The 17,321-nt window shown below is 43.1% G+C and overlaps 1 protein-coding gene across 1 annotated transcript; it reads left to right on the top strand.

The window, feature by feature from the left end:
- Positions 1–3,462: 3,462 nt before the first annotated feature.
- On the top strand, positions 3,463–16,618 carry LOC111982531 (HHIP-like protein 1). The gene is made up of 9 exons (XM_024014093.2): positions 3,463–4,047; positions 8,524–9,170; positions 9,361–9,504; positions 13,006–13,334; positions 13,466–13,592; positions 13,795–13,940; positions 14,354–14,435; positions 14,856–14,938; positions 15,063–16,618. The coding sequence occupies exons 1-9, from the start codon at positions 3,760–3,762 to the stop codon at positions 16,067–16,069; spliced, it is 2,853 nt and encodes a 950-aa protein (XP_023869861.1). The 5' UTR covers positions 3,463–3,759; the 3' UTR covers positions 16,070–16,618.
- The last annotated feature ends 703 nt before the right edge of the window (positions 16,619–17,321 follow it).

Below are 17,321 nucleotides of genomic sequence, written 5' to 3'. Positions count from 1 at the left end.
AAATTGTCTATAAATTGGGAAAGTTCAGCACTGTTGCTACTCTCCCTAGGAGTGGCCGTCCTGCAAAGATGACTGCAAGAGCACAGCGCAGAATGCTCAATGAGGTTAAGAAGAATCCTAGAGTGTCAGCTAAAGACTTACAGAAATCTCTGGAACATGCTATGATCTCTGTTTGCGAGTCTACGATACGTAAAACACTAAACAAGAACRGTGTTCATGGGAGGACACCATGGTCTGAAGTTCCCAAAAGAGCACCTGGATGTTTCACAGCTCWACTGTCAAAATATTCTGTGGACAGATTAAACTAAAGTTGAGTTSTTTAGAAGGAACAYACAACACTATGTGTGGAGAAAAAAAGGCACAGCACACCAACATCAAAACCTCATACCAACTGTAAAGTATGGTGGAGGGAGCATCATGGTTTGGGCTGCTTTGCTGCCTCAGGGCCTGGACAGCCTACAGGGAGGAGGTCAAACACCTGGCTGCATGGTGCGCTGACAACAACCTGGTCCTCAATGCAAAGGAAACCAAGGAGYTCATYGTGGATAACAGGAAGTCTAAAAGCTGCAGCCACGCCCCAGTTCTCATTGATGGCATTGAGGTGGAGCGTGTGCYCAGCTTCAATTTCCTGGGTGTCTACATCTCCGAGGACCTCTCCTGGACCCTCAACACCTCAACCCTRGTCAAAAGGGCACAGCAGCGCCTGTACTTTTTGAGGAGGCTGAAGAAGGCCCGCCTGTCTCCCAAGATCCAGGTGAACTTTTACCGCTGCACGGTCGAGAGCATTCTGACTAACTGCGCCACAGTATGGTTTGGCGGATGCTCCATGGCCGACCGGAAGGCCCTGCAACGGGTGGTGAAAACAACCCAGCACATGACTGGTGCCCAGATCCCTGMCATCGTAGACCTCCAGCGCAAGCGGTGTCTGCGTAGTGCGCGCGGCATCATCAGGGACCCTTCACATCCATGCCACAAACTGTTTGCCTTYCTACCATCAGGCAGGCGGAACAGGTCTCTACGTTCCCGCACTAGCAGGCTCAATAAYAGTTTCTTTCCAGCTACTGTAACCCWGCTGAGYCATATCCACCAGCCCACCGCTTAGTAGTGCCTCTCAGGGACCTTGTTGCATTACTCACTTTGCACTCTTCACGGTACTACTGGACTCTGATATTGCTTTGCAAAGTCTGATTAAAGACATTATTCAGTTGTACACGTAGATGTCTACCTCGGTAACCTCATTGCTGCTTTCCCTGTATGTCAGTTGCATGCCTCCTTGCACTTTCAATTTGCCTTCATTGCCCATTTAGACTTGCCATTTGTACTTGCCATTTGCCTTCATTGCACATTTGTAYATCCCACTTAATAATATACATTGTACTTAATTGTTTCACTTATACATTTGTTGTACTCTTATTTGCACTTCTGGTTAGATTTCGTTGTCCTGTACTTGTACTTGTTCAATGACAATACAGTTGAATCTAATCTAATCATTGACGAAAAAATGAATTCCCATGTTGATGAAGACCTTTTGCAAGAGAATGTAAGGCTATCTGTCCGCCAATTGAAACTCAACAGAAGTTGGGTGATTCAACAGGACAACGACCCAAAACACAGTAGTAAATCAACAACAGAAGAAAATACGCCTTCTGGAGTGGCCCAGTCAGAGTCCTGACCTCAACCCGATTGAGATGCTGTGGCATGACCTCGAGAGCGGTTCACACCAGAATATTGCTGAACTGCAACAGTTTTTAAAGAGGAATGGTCCACAATTCCTTCTGACCATTGTGCAGGTCTGATCCGTAACTACCAAAMACGTTTGGTTGAGGTTATTGCTRCCAAARGAGGGTCAACCAGTTATTAAATCCAAGGGTTCACATACTTTTGCACCCTACACTGTGAATGTTAATAGACTGTGTTTGTCTATTGTTGTGATTTAGATGAAGATCAGATCAAATTGTATGACCATTTTATGCAGAAATCCAGGTAATTCTAAAGGGTTCACATACTTTTTCTTGCCACTGTATATATATGTATATACAGTACCAGTCAAAAGTTTGGACACACCTACTCATTCAAGGGTTTTTCTTTATTGTAGAATAATAGTGAAGACATCAAAACTATGAAATAACACATATGGAATCATGTAGTAACAAARAAAGTGTTAAACAAATCAAAATATTTTTTTAGATTTGAGATTCTTCAAAGTAGCCACCCTTTGCCTTGATGACAGGCTTTGCACTCTTGATTTGATTTACTGTCCTTGTCTCCAGGTCCAGACCTTCAAACACCAGGCTTCTTTCATTCAGATGAGACATTGCTTTTTTTCTCTCTCTCTCCCTAAGTATAGCATTCTGTATCATTTAACACTTTCTTTGAAATTAAGTTTTATCATTGTACATGCAGGAATAGACTGCACCACTTGCCAATGGCAGAAGTATTTCCAAATGGTACAGTAAGACAAACTACACCCTACAGACTACTAGCCTATTATAAAAATAATTTGATAGCCTTTCCAAAAAGTCATGACCCAATCTACGTCTTAATTCTGTCTATCTGAAGTGTTTAAGAGACTTGGCTTACTGATATGAGGCAGTACAATTCCCAGAAAGCAGATGAACTCTCTCTGACTCACTCTGACTCACAGCCGTTTCACCTCAATAAAGCACTAAACACGGACAGCAATGCGAGGTCTGAAAAGGTCTGAGTGGAAAAGAAATTTAAAAAGATACCGGTTTGAATAATCAATATTTGATTAATGGGCTTCTTATCCAGCCTTTCCTCTAATAATAGCGGGCTGTACTTATTTATCCGGAAGCAGATGGTTTAATATCCACATGTTCAAAATATGTCATTGCAAGAGGAAATAAAAACAGTTCCTATGATGTTACCAGAGAAATTAAGATGTGCTGTGCAAATATGTCAGATCTGAARCCAAGTACATGGGAGGGAGGTGGCTGAGTCCAAATGAAAGACATATGTCTTTGGTATTTGTATACCCTGTAGGTCTAGGACACAACATTCAGCAGAAAGCCAATTCAAAGGCTGTCTCGCCTTTTATCGTTAGACTCAATTCACTTTAGGACAGATTTTCAGTTGATGTCTACTGGTTTTAGGTCAATTTCATATCACCAAGTGGTTTACAAATGCCTGTTGAATAACAGCAGTAGCCTGTATGAAACACATGAGCACTATCCATGTGTAATCCATCATATACATACAGTTTCTTATAGGCTATGCCATTGTTTGTGGTGTGTGGAGGATCCATTGCTCTCTTCTTTCAGCACACGTCCTGAGTCATTCAGTGAATCTGTCTGAGGCAGGGTAGGGAGGTGTGTGTGAAGTAGAGAAAAGGCTGAGTATGTAGAGGGGGGAGGAGAGCTACAGCAGGGTGATATAGACAGGCCGCAATGGGAAAGAATGCCATGTGTCTGTGGAGGACAGACAGAGAGCGAGGGAGAGGAGGAGAGAGGGAGAGTAAGGGGAGGAGGGAGCAGAAGGAGGGAGGGAATAGGTTCTGAGTGGAGAGTGGAAGCATCGTGGCTGGCCAGGGCGGACTGCTGAATGAAAGGGCCTGTTGCTCTCCGCCACCGTTCGTTTTTGTCCCGCGAAAGASCACATGTCCAGAGCAAACATAGGAAGGCTCTCCAACAGTCAGGCACCAGGGGGAAGGGACAGAATCACCACTACACACAGACCTTTTGGAATTTTGCGTCTCTCCATTACTTAGCCCTACAGGTGGCAGGGTAAACTACTATTRCAATGAGCAGGGTAAGTGTAAAGGGAGTTGAGCTGCTGTCCYGTTGGCTGTTGGTCCTACTGGTCCTACACGCACCCCGACATGGGAACACCCATCCCCAGTGCCTGGATTACAAGCCCCCCTTCCAGCCACGGGAGCCTCTGGTCTTCTGTAAGGAGTACGCCAAGTTTGGTTGCTGTGACCTGGAGAAAGATGACAAGATCTCCCAAAACTTCTACAAGATCATGGACTATTTTGACTACTCGGGTTACATGACCTGTGCGAAATACATACGCACCATCCTCTGTCAGGTAAATTGAAGTCTGTCAGTAGTCGGATGTTAGCTAATGCCTCCTTATCTAAAACTTTCCACAAAAAGATAATACCTTGTTTTTCCTAAGAGTGCATTTGTAGAATGGATAATCTTCAGGCATGTTTTTTTTTTAAAATCACTTGTAATAAAATTATATTTCATCACAGGATATAAAACATTTTATACAGATTAATCTATCATATTTCATGAAACTATATTTAATTCAAATTTTTACAAATTGACACCCCCTTCATTACTGAAATGTATATGAACATCATGATAATTACATACCCCAGGCCTTTCCAAATGTGCACGCTGTAGATTGGAACAAATTACAGTTGGAGGGATTATGTCAAGCGTTGACTTGTCTGTTCAACCATGAGATACGACAGTACTGTTACCAATGATGGATTTKGGGGCCTGAACCACAGTACCACAACATCACTACTGGATGGAATATATTTGTTCTCCTCTCCAATGAAGAGAATTGCAGACCATGTGAACGTGTCCTCAGCTTTGTTTGGTTTTGGATCCAGTGGAAATTAGCTATTGTGCTCAGCTCTCAGCTCTCCTATCAGCCATGCTTAGGTACAGGCAGTGTGGTCAGTGGCTGGCGACCCAATGCCCAAGGCCACTTAGCCAGGGTAAACTCTGCTCAATYATGCCCTTTGTCCAGACAGTTATCAAAGATACAGGGGGATGCTTGTGATCTGTCAAGAGGCCCACTGACCTCCAGCCAAACATGGATTTCCTCTCTGGTCACTGAACAGGATATACAGTATCATATTTCCACTGGGATAGGGAGGGAGGGCAGGAGGGAGAGGGAGGTGAGGAGTTGAATCCAGCTKAAGTAGTTGAMGGAACTATACCATCTACTTGTGGTAGGATTAAGGCTGACTATTGGGTTACAAAACAATTAGTAACATTGACGTCAACCATTTAACTAAATACAGCCTATCCTATACCTCCTTCCCAACTTTGGAAGMTGAGAAGTCTCACATTTACAGTGATCGTGGCAACGTGGAACGTTGAAGGGTTGTCCTATACGATGTGGCACATGTGCACTCTCTCATTACTGCCMACCCCTTTTGGAAGGAGGGCCGTTTTAGAGGTTTCTTTGAGYGTATTTATGTTGACTTTGGTGACTCATGGAGGAAAGGAAACCAACACACACAGCTTTAACCCTACCAGCTCACCCTGCACCGTGTACTTAACCATTTTACTACTGTCCTTCTTTACTCTCACAATGTTTGTGGGTGTGCGTGTGGTAGTGCTAGTCTAGGGTTGTTTCCACGATAAAATGTACAATTTGTAACATACCGTGGCTTGCGAAAGTATTCACCCCCCTGGCATTTTTCCAATTTTGTTGCCTTTCAACCTAGAATTAAAATAGATTTTTGGTGGTTTTGTGTCATTTGATTTACACAACATGCCTACCACTTTGAAAATGCAAAATCTTTTTTATTGTGAAACAAACAAGAAATAAGACCAAAAAAACTACAGAGAACTTAAGCGTGCATAACTATTCACCCCCCCCAAAGTCAATACTTTGTAGAGACACCTTTCAGCAATTACAGCTGCAAGTATCTTGGGGTATGTCTCTATAAGCTTGRCACATCTAGCCACTGGGATTTTTGCCCATTCTTCAAGGCAAAACTGCTCCAGCTCCTTCAAGTTGGATGGGTTCCGCTGGTGTACAGCAATCTTTAAGTCACACCACAGATTCTCAATTGGATTGAGTTCTGGGCTTTGACTAGGCCATTCCAAGACATTTAAATRTTTCCCCTTAAACCACTCAAGTGTTGCTTTAGCAGTAGTGTCATTGTCYTGCTGGAAGGTGAACTTCCGTCCCAGTCTCAAATCTCTGGAAGACAAACAGGTTTCCCTCAAGATTTTCCCTATATTTCGTGCCAGCCATCATTCCTTCAATTCTGACCAGTTTCCCAGTCCCTGCCGATGAAAGACATACTGTGATGCTGCCACCAYCATGCTTCACTGTGGGGATGGTGTTCTTGGGGTGATGAGAGGTGTTGGGTTTGCACCAGACATAGCATTTTCCTTGATGGCCAAAAAGCTACATTTTAGTCTCATCTGACCAGAGTACCTTCTTCCATATTTTTGGGGAGTCTCCCACTTACCTTTTGGCAAACACCAAACGTGTTTGCTTATTTCTTTTCTTTAAGCAATGGCTTTTTTATGGCCACTCTTCCGTAAAGCCCAGCTCTGTGGAGTGTACGGCTTAAAGTGGTCCTATGGACAGATACTCATATCTCCACTGGGGAGCTTTGCAGCTCCTTTAGGGTTTTCTCTGGTCTCTTTGTTGCCTCTTTGATTAATGCCCTCCTTGCCTGGTCCCTGAGTTTGGGTGGGCGGCTCTCTCTTGGCAGGTTTGTTGTGGTGCCATATTCTTTCCATTTTTTAAATAATGGATTTAATGGTGCTCCGTGGGATGTTCAAAGTTTAAGATATTTTTTTATAACCCAACCCTGATCTATACTTCTCCACAACTTTGTCCCTGACCTGTTTGAAGCGCTYCTTGGTCTTCGTGGTGCCACTTGCTTAGTCGTGTTGCAGACTCAGGCCTTTCAGAACAGGTGTATACAGTATATACTGAGATCATGTGACAGATCATGTGACAGATCATGTGACACTTAGATTGCACACAGGTGGACTTTATTTAACTAATTATGTGACTTCTGAAGGTAATTGGTTGCACCAGATCTTATTTAGCGACTTCATCACAAAGGAGGTGAATATATATGCACGCACCACTTTTCCATTTTTTTCTTTTTATGATTTTTTGAAACAAGTTTTTTTTTCTTCATTTCACTTCACCAATTTGGACAATTTTTTTGTATGTCCATTACATGAAATCCAAATAAAAATCTATTTAAATTACAGGTTGTAATGCAACAAAATAGGAAAAACGCCAWGGGGGATGCATACTTTTGCAAGGTACTGTGACATCTGGTTGCCATCTCTGTGAACAAAAGGCACGTGGAGTTAAGTTTGACGGATTGCTGTTGTCAGGGCTCCCCATCCCATCCAACACAGTATTTACAAAGAATTTAAACAGAATTTTATAGTTGGCTAAGTGACTGCATTATCAGGGCTGCCTGCAGTAGAGGCCAGAGGAGTCAACACCCATATGACAAAAAACAATGACCAGGGCCCAGTTTTTCAAAAGTTATCTGGTTTAGGATTAARTGCATAGAAATATAATTAATAGAACCATCAAATTATTGACTTGAATGGGGAAACCCGTTCTAATCATTCTATTTCTATGCATTTAATCCTATCCGATAGGCGAAATCCAGAGAGATAACTTTTGAAAAACTTGGCCCTTTGCTCACCTCTCCCATGCAAGAATTTCTAATATTTTACAGTTACAGTTCATATGAGGAAATCAGTCAATTGAAATAAATTCATTAGGCCCTAATCTATGCATTTCCCATGACTTGGACTACAGATATGCATCTGTTGGTCACAGATACAGTACGTTAAAGAAATGGGCCTCACAATGTGCCATGACGTAACATATCTTACATTTAGTTTAAATTAAGGCATTTCATACATGCTTTTGTTTATGTTCCTTTTAGCAGCTATATGCCCACATTTGTCAGTTCTTAACCTACTAGTTTTATACTGTACCCCCAACTCAGACATGTGGCTGTGCGTAACAYATACCACCTCCAGATTGCCCCCTTTTTGTTAACGTCACTGCCTGGGAATCATGTGATTTGCATAATTCACCCTGCAACTTATGGTCAGCAACAGATTTAAACCCTGAGTTGGSCAAGTGTTGTTGATGTTAAACGCTTTGATGTAGAGTTTTTGAGCATTGTTTGATGGCACCTTTTGAGAGAGCATATCCCAGATWTAAATGGAAAGAAATGAAAAATGACTCAGCAGAACTCCAGAACACATTATGCCCCCTTTGCTTAAGAATTGGAATCATTATATTATTAATCAGAGTTTTTGTAACAGAATTGTTTATTTCAGTACCAGCTGTTACAGTGGTTTATATGTTTTGCATCATTGTCCCAACGGTTTACCAGTGTCAAAATGGGTGTAATTGTGTGGCTTTGAGTTAATAAGGGATTGGATGTTCCAAGATGCATTTAAACAGGTCTTATTTATAGCCAGAGTAGTCATTACCAGCTGGTCTGGTGAGTACTGGGAGGAAATGAGGACACGCTGAATTTCAAATGTTTACAAGCCTAGGGAGAGTTCATCATGAAAATAGCTGCACAGTATCATGAACAGACATGACATAGCATTAACATGCAGACTATGCTTTTGAAGTTTCAATATGAGATTACACAAAGTGGCTATAGCCTACAGTTTAAGTGGTAGCTCATTATGAAAGTTATCAGCCGACAAGGTAGATCTACTAAGTTTTGCTCATAAGCGTGTGTAGTCCGAGCCCCAATACCTCTGCCACTTTTCAAACAAGCTTTCCTCATCCTTGCAGGAGTGCTCTCCCTACTCTGCCCACCTGTACGATGCTGAGGATGCCAACACACCCATGAGGGAGCTGCCAGGCCTGTGCGGAGACTACTGCTCTGAGTTCTGGCACCAGTGCCGCTACACCATTAGCCTGCTCACCGACAACAACGCCACGGTGGGCATAGAGGASGACCGCAATAAGTTCTGTAACTTCCTGGAGCTCAAAGACAGGGAGTACTGTTACCCCAACGTGCTCTCCGACGACAGGCTCAACGCCAACCTGGGAGATGTTCGGGCGGACCCTGAGGGCTGTCTCCAGCTGTGCCTGCAGGAGGTGGCCAACGGCCTGAGGAACCCGGTGGCCATGGTCCACGCCGACGACGGGACCCACCGCTTCTTTGTGGCCGAGCAGCTGGGCTACGTGTGGACGTACCTGTCCAAYGGCTCCCGTATTGACCGGCCCTTCCTCAACCTGACTAAGGCAGTGCTCACCTCTCCCTGGGCAGGGGATGAGAGAGGCTTCCTCTGCATGGCCCTCCACCCGCGCTTCACGCTGGTGCAGAAGGCCTATGTCTACTACTCTGTGTCTGTGAAGAAGGAGGAGAGGATCCGCATTAGTGAGTTCACACTGTCCGCTGACGATATGAACCAACTAGATCACTCCTCAGAGAGGTAAGAGAAGTATCACCAAATGACATGGACTGAATCAGAACCTGTGGTGTCATGGGCTCCATTCACATACATGTATTTGACATTTTGAAACAATACAAAACAGCAGATTTGAAATAAAGATCTGCAACTACAATCATCCTATCAGATTTAGAATTTAGTGATGTTTGGTCATGCGTGGTTTTCTTTGTAGAACTATTTTGGAAGTGGTGGAACCTGCCTCGAACCACAACGGGGGCCAGCTTCTCTTCGGGCACGATGGCTACCTCTATATCTTCATCGGCGATGGGGGAAGAGCAGGGGACCCCTTTGGCAAGTTTGGGAACTCCCAGAATAAGTGAGTCCCCGTGCTCTATACATTTCAAAACTAATTCAGGGGAAACAAATGAAGGGGTTTCATTTAGTAATTTAGTGTATATCTAGCCTTCACCCCATGYTGATGTTTTTTGAACGTCAGAATGRTATGTTTGCTTCAGAGACCTACATTTTTAAAGTTGAAGATATAGTTCAACAAWGGACACCTAAACAGCGGTGTTGGAGTATTATTGCAATGTGTTCACTGGGATTCAGGAAGCAAGTTCAGGGAGTTTATTTAATAACTAAATGAACATAGAACAAACCAAGAAACACAGGTAGCGTACAAAATGAACTCTGGAACAGAAACAATAGCACCTAGGGAAAGAACCAAAGGGAGTGACAGATATTGGGAAGGTAATCAGGAAGGTGATGGAGTCCAGGTGAGTCGGATGAGGTGCTGGTGCGCTTAACGATGGTGACAGGTGTGCGTAATAATCAGCAGACTGCYGACCTCGAGCGCCGGAGAGGGAGTAGAAGTGACAATTATAGTTAGTAGTGGAGTGAAACGCTTAATGTGATACATCTGGCTCTTCATAGTATACTTACTTACAGTCATTTAATATTTAAAAAATCTGGAAAAATAAGAGTTCAAAAAGTTTAATCTATAGCGTGACATCTTTGTTGATATAAATATAAGCTACAGTAAAGGGACCACAGGGCACAATTAGTCTTTTAGTGTGTTTGTAAACTGTATTACTCAATTGCCAAATTATGTGACGTTCTCATATGATAACATAGTGATACATGATTCTATTTTTAAAGAATGGAAAATCCTGTTGCCCTGGTAAATGTCTAGTAATTATTATATTCATGGTTGACTAATACACGTTGTTTAGATGAAATTTGTGTCTGAGTTGTTGTCAACTTGTCATAAACAAGTTTAATATTCCAGAAGATGAATTGACTCCGGAGGGTAGAAGAATCTTTTACTAAAAACTTTGACTAGAAATTGACAAGCTCTAGACATTGAGAGAGTGACAAATTTATGGATTGAAGCGCAATTAACTTTATACAGGACCTTCAGCAATGCCACTCAGCAGCTATTTATGAAAGTGAGATTTTATGACCTTACTTGCCAATGGCGCCAACGCTTTGGTAACATTGGGAGAGAATCGCCATCTATGACCTCAACCCCTGAGCATTTGACATGACAAACACTCAGCTCAAGGCTATGTGTACATTCATGTAGACAGACAGTACAGTTGTTCACAATATTAGCCTTGGCACTGTTTAGCTTTCTCCTGGCAGGGGCCAGGGCAGGGATTGGCAGTGTCCAGAATCTACATAGTGTCACAGGGCCATTCAGAAAGGACTCAAAGGCAGCCCAAAACATTTTGCTGAAAGTGACCTGCCTCTATAGTTATAACACCATGACAGAATTGTACACACGGTGATATTATGAGAAACTCTAAAACCTTCTTTGAGGAAAAACATCACTGAGCTCTGGACAGTCTGTGTCTTAGAATGCATTTTATTTTGAACCATGGGCAAGGACAGGGCATAGCAGTACCAGTCAGGTTGTGAGTGCCACCCCCACAGCGCTTTGGACAGTGGCCAGAGTCTGGACCTGCTGTGCCAGGCTAAATATTTATGGAGAATGTTGTCGAGCGATGGCGGGCATTTTCTTACCATGTGATAATCACTACAGTCTTGCATAGTTGAGCTTGAAGGGACGTTTACCACTCCTTTTAAAGACCTGAATGGAGGTAGAATATCTGCTATTCTGTTCAGAATATTACGATGTAGATGTAAAAGGAGGCTAGTGGGAGGAGCTATTGGAAGACGGGCTCATTGTAATGGCTGGAATGAAATAAATGGAACGGTATCAAACGAATCACAAAAAATATGGAAAACACATGATTGACTCCGTTMCATTCATTYTATTCCAGCCATAACAATGAGCCCACCCTCCTAACTTCAACAGTGGCATGAGTAAGAGCAGGTGCTCTAAATCAACCTTGTTATGCGTTATTCTCAGAAGAGGGTTATGTCTAGTTCATAGTTGGGTAGCTCTAGTGGATAGCAGAATTTATGCATGCCGAAATAGAGGGTTCTACACATCACAGCTTTATCTCGGGGGCGGTATTGTATTGAGTTGCATTGGGTGGAAACATCCCTTTCAGCTCATCCCAGGAGAAGAAAGATGAGCAGAGGGTTTCTTGACAGCCAATGAGTGGAAGGCCAGGGATATGAGGGTTTTGGGCCGTGCCAAGGCTAATATTTACACAAGACGCTGTGGGCCGCATAATAGTATGAGTATATGAGTATATGAGTATATGTGAGAGGGAGAGAGAGAGAGAGAATCCCCGATGTATTTATTTGGACAGTGAATCTAAAACAATTCATTTGGCTCTATACTTCAGCATTCTGGATTTGAGATCAAATGTTTTATATGAGGTGACACTACAGAATGTCACCTTTTATTTGAGGGTATTTTCATACATATCTGTTTTATCATTTAGAAGTGAAAGCACTTTGTGTATCTAATCCCCCCCATTTGAAGGTGTCATAAGTATTTGGACAAATTCACTTATAGTGTATTAAATTTAGTCAAAAGTTTAGTATTTGGTCCCATATTCTTAGCACGCAACGACTGCATCAAGCTTGTGACCCTACAAACTTGTTGGATGCATTTGCAGTTTGCATTGGCTGTGTTTCGGATTATGCCTAGTAGAAATTAATGGTAAATAATGTATTATGTCATTGGAGTCAGTTTTATTGTAAATAAGAATAGAATATGTTTCTGAACACTTCTTCATTAATGTGGATGTTACCATGATTACAGATAATCATGAATGAATCGTGAATAATGATGAGTGAGAAAGTCACAGAGGCATAAATATCATTCCTCCTAAAAAAATGCTTTGGGGGCATGATCTTTGTGCATCTATAACTTTCATTAATCGTAAATGTCTTTGATGACTGTTGTGACACACCAGCCTGGTCTCGTAACATCGTAAACGTAAATCTGGGACACTCAAATTAGTATGACACGTTACAGTTTGTATGACTGTAATGTTTAGCAACCCATACGTTGCTAGTTCGAATCTCATCACGGATAACTTTAGCATTTTGGCTAATTAGAAACTTTTCAACGACTTACTACTTCGCTGCCTTGCAACTACTTGGCACGTTAGCTAACCCTAACCTTAACCCGTTAACCTAACTCCTAAACTTAACACTAACCCCTAGCCTATATAACATTAGCCACCTTGCCACCTAGCTAGAATTTGTATGTCGTATATTTAGCAAATTCCTAACATATTGTACATTTTGCAAAGTCGTAACATATAATACCAATTGTAATTTGGAACATATCATACTAAAAGGAGTGTCTCAGATTTACGTACAGAATAATACAAAACGCTCTGAGACCAGGTTGGATACACATACACAAATGAAAAACAATGACAGAAGCCCACACTAAAATACTCACACATTTTCCTATGAGTACAACTCAGTTAAACMCATGTGTGTGTAGGTCCACTCTGTTGGGCAAGGTGCTGCGTCTCGATGTGGACCACAACGATGACGTGGAACCCTACAGCATCCCGTCGGACAATCCTTTCCTGGGGGAGAAGGGCTCGCTGCCTGAGATCTACGCCTACGGGGTGCGTAACATGTGGCGCTGCTCCATCGACCGGGGCGACCTCATCACCAGGCAGGGCCGTGGCCGACTATTCTGCGGGGACGTGGGACAGAACAAGTTTGAAGAGGTGGACCTCATCGTCAAGGGTGGCAACTATGGCTGGAGAGCCAAGGAGGGCTTCTCTTGCTATGACAACAGGCTGTGTCGCAACTCCTCTCTTGGTGAGTAGGCTATTCCTCCAACAGAACTTGGCAGGCTGATTCTCTATGAAGAATCAATTCATTATTTGGTGAAGAGATTCAGATATGTATTCAATCCCTTAATAAGCAGTGTAAAAATATTTTCTCCTCAGATGACATCCTGCCTATTTTTGCTTACCCCCACAAACTGGGGAAGTCTGTCACTGGAGGCTACATATACCGCGGCTGCCAGATGCCTAATCTCAATGGCCTCTACATATTCGGGGATTTCATGAGTGGGTGTGTGTTTATACAACATAACCAACATTTATCCAATATTAAACTGATTAAAATGCACCAAAAAAAAATCATAGATTGTCATGCYTAGAAAAAAAGTTGATACACAAATGTTCTTAAAATTGAAAGATCATTGACAAATGTTTCAAATGCCCTAAAACTCACTTGACACATGCACAATCTGAGTGACTCCTTGTCTGCCTAGGCGCCTGATGTCACTGAAGGAGAACCAAAACACTGGGAAGTGGGAGTACAAGGAGATCTGTATGGGAAAAGACCAGACGTGCCGATTCCCCAAACTTATCAACAGCTATTACAAATACATCATATCCTTTGCTGAAGATGAGGCAGGTAACCTTGACAACTAGCTTTGCATGTTTTTCTGTCTTTTTTGTGTTTTGTTCGTACTGATCCGTACATGAACAGGCCATTAGGGGATGCGTGCTGCTTGTGAATTCAGTCRCCCAAGACAACCATGGAAAATTGTCTGCTTCTCTGAGTTATTTCATGATGAGCCTCTGCTGCTTTTGAACAGAAATAAAGAAATAGCACACCCAGTTCAAACCCAGTGGTGTACCACTTAGTGCATGCTCTTTAGCTTCAGATAAGTCTCAACAAGCAAACTGTTTCAGAATACTTGACTTCAAAGCTGATTTGAGTAGAGTGGGAAGGGGTTCAAAAGAAACGGGCTGTCTTGATTTCACTTTGAAAGTGTTGCATATCTTTGTGMTGGGTCTTAGATCCTTTTTTCCTCTTGTTTCTAGGGGAGCTGTACTTCCTGGCAACGGGAGCTCCCAGTGCGTCTGCCAGAGCGGGGGTGATCTATAAGATAGTGGATCCATCCAGGTATTAAACAAGGGTCACAGTGTCCCAACAGCCAAGTGGCTCTGGGAATTCATCCCTATCTCGGATTAATGGCAGATTCCCAAAACAGACATACCTTTGCCAGATATACTAATGTTTATTGTCCATCCAATTATTGATGTGGTCTTCAATCCCTCTGTGTTTGTTTAGTACATCTCTTACTTTAACTATGTAATCAGCTAATGTAATCGCTCTGTGTCACGCTAAGGGAATATCTGCTAAATCTTTTACCCTAACGGCAATTTACTGAATATAATGTGCTTATCAATGATAGAACTGTTCTTCATGTGGTTATGATAATGTATGATTCAAATGACTCTATACTGTATTAGTAAGAGATAGAGTTGTAATGGGCGGCATTAAAATAAATGGATTGTTTGACGGATTTCTCTCACCATCTAGGAGAGCACCTCCAGGCAAGTGCAGCTTCAAGCCAACTCTTGTCAAGATTAAAGGCAAGCTGATTCACTTCCAACCAAAGGAGGGTAAGTGACACCACAAACAAACACGCGTTCCTTTGCAGGCTATCGTGAGTCACAGCGCAACACATCTTGGGTCAGTTGGAGTGCTCTAAAAGGCTGTTTCTCTCGCTTGACTTCCTCTCTACAGAGTTTGTCATTGACAAGAAGCCGACGACCACCGCTGCGCCCACTACTACGGCTAGAACAACAGCTACCACCACGCTCCGTACTCCTCCGACCACCATGCGCTCCACGACGACGAGACCTACCTACACACCTCCAACTGCAACCCCGAAGGCTACTGCTAAACCTGCAACGATAAGGGCTACTGTTAAACCTGTAACAACACCTTCCAACCCCACCTCAATGCAGCAGAGGCCTACTGGTACCGCTACAACTGCCCTGACCACCTCATGGAGGCAGGTAATGACGGCCAGGCCAGGTCATGCCACCACTCCTTCCCGGCAGAGACCGTCGTTGTCCTACACCAGGCCCACTGTTACCCCGAAGCCCCGACCACTGTTGACAACTGGGGCCAGAAGGCCCTCTCCACCAACAGCACGACCCTTGACCCGACCACAACCACACGCCACAGTCAGACCCTTTCCACTAGGAGTTACGACCAATCGGCCCCAGACCACACCAAGGCCTACGTACTGGACAGCTGCAACAAAGCCCACCACCCAGAGGCCTAACTTCACTCTCTCAAAGGCCCAGGACAAGTTCCTGAAAGGCCAGAGTGACAAGATAGAACATTCCACAGGGAACCGGGTCAACAAGAAGAACCGGGGTTCCAAACGGCGCCGGAAGCATCGGGCTGGGTCGGTGCGGCTGATCAGTGCAGAGCAGCTGTCGGACCGTGGGCGGGTGGAGATTTACATACGGGGGGAGTGGGGCACAGTGTGTGATGACTTGTTTAGTAGTAAAGCGGCTACGGTGGTGTGCCAGCAACTAGGCTTCCCTGTAGCCCTGCGTGTGGCTAAACGGGCAGAGCTGGGGGGTGGCAGTGGCAGTATCCTGCTAGATGATGTGGAGTGTGAGGGTACAGAGAGGACGTTACTGGACTGCAAACGGGCAAAGGTGGGCAAGCACAATTGTGCACACGATGAGGATGTGGGGGTGGTGTGTGGCTACCACCACGACGAGGATAAATAATGAGCCAAAGGATGTCCTCAAAGGATCATTACTACTCTCCTGTGCTTGAACAGAAACGTCCTCTATGTACTGTACTTCCACTGTGGTCAGACACATCTCACCCCTCTACTCCCCCACACATACTCATGTAAACACACACACGAATTCATGATGATTAACAACAATTGTTGATTGTAGACTAGACGTTCTGATACTTCACTTCAGAGGCAGCAACCCTTTCCTTCCCTTCACTTGCCTCCCTGCCAGAAAAAAATGTATATCACTTTACAATATTGCCCTCTGCTGGGAAAAAAGGAATACATTTTGTTGAAAACCTTGTTATTTTTTACATTGTATGAATTGATAATCACATCTATATATATATGTTTTCTTTTTCTTTTTAATACAAAAAAAAGTGATATCAGTCAAAATAATAATAATGATGATATAAGTGAGGAAAATGCTGGACATTGTGTGCTTTATTATTGTTTAATTTGACAGATTATATTTGTAAACTGTTTTCAGGGTACAGGGTGCCTTTGAGGTTAATAAACTGAGATTTCAATTTCATTCCTGCTCCTCATTTCTACTCAATCAAGCATACTGCATCACCCATGGAGAACCAGATTAAACTACACTGTTATCCAGAGGACTAATGCTGCGTTCACGTGCTAGTCAGAACTAGGAAACTCAGAAATGTCCGACTTGCCAATAGGTTGTAGTTATACACGAGCTGAGCTGCGTTCAACCATTTAGCAAGTTGGGCATTTCCGAGTTTCCTAGTTCCGACTAGCGCGTGAACGCGGCATAATGCTGGACCCTAAGGGAGAGTGTGGTTTCGTGTGCTCATGGGAAATTAGGAAGTCGTAAATACAACATGAATGTGTTCAAGTGTCTTTGAAGTCTGAACAATTATTCAACCAATGAGTGTTAGTAGTTGATAATCTAGCTAACATTGCTATAATAAAGTTAGCTAGCTTGCTTAACATTGACACATTGTCAAACTAGCTATCACTGTTCAAAAGTTTGGGGTCACTTAGAAATGTCCTTTTTTTTGTTCTGACTTTGTTAATGTTGTAAATGATATCGTAGCTGGAAAAGGCACATTGTTTTAGGGAATATCTACATAGGCGGACAGAGGCCCATTATCAGCAACCATCACTCCTGTGTTTCAATGGCACGTTGTGTTAGCTAATCCAAGTTTATCATTTTAAAAGGCTAATTGATCATTAGAAAACCCTTTTGCAATTATGTTAGCACAGCTGAAAACAAA

This window comes from Salvelinus sp. IW2-2015, linkage group LG22 (genome assembly GCF_002910315.2).
Source record: "Salvelinus sp. IW2-2015 linkage group LG22, ASM291031v2, whole genome shotgun sequence".
In the NCBI taxonomy this organism is placed as follows: domain Eukaryota; kingdom Metazoa; phylum Chordata; class Actinopteri; order Salmoniformes; family Salmonidae; genus Salvelinus; species Salvelinus sp. IW2-2015.
This window is presented reverse-complemented; position numbering and strand designations above follow the sequence as displayed.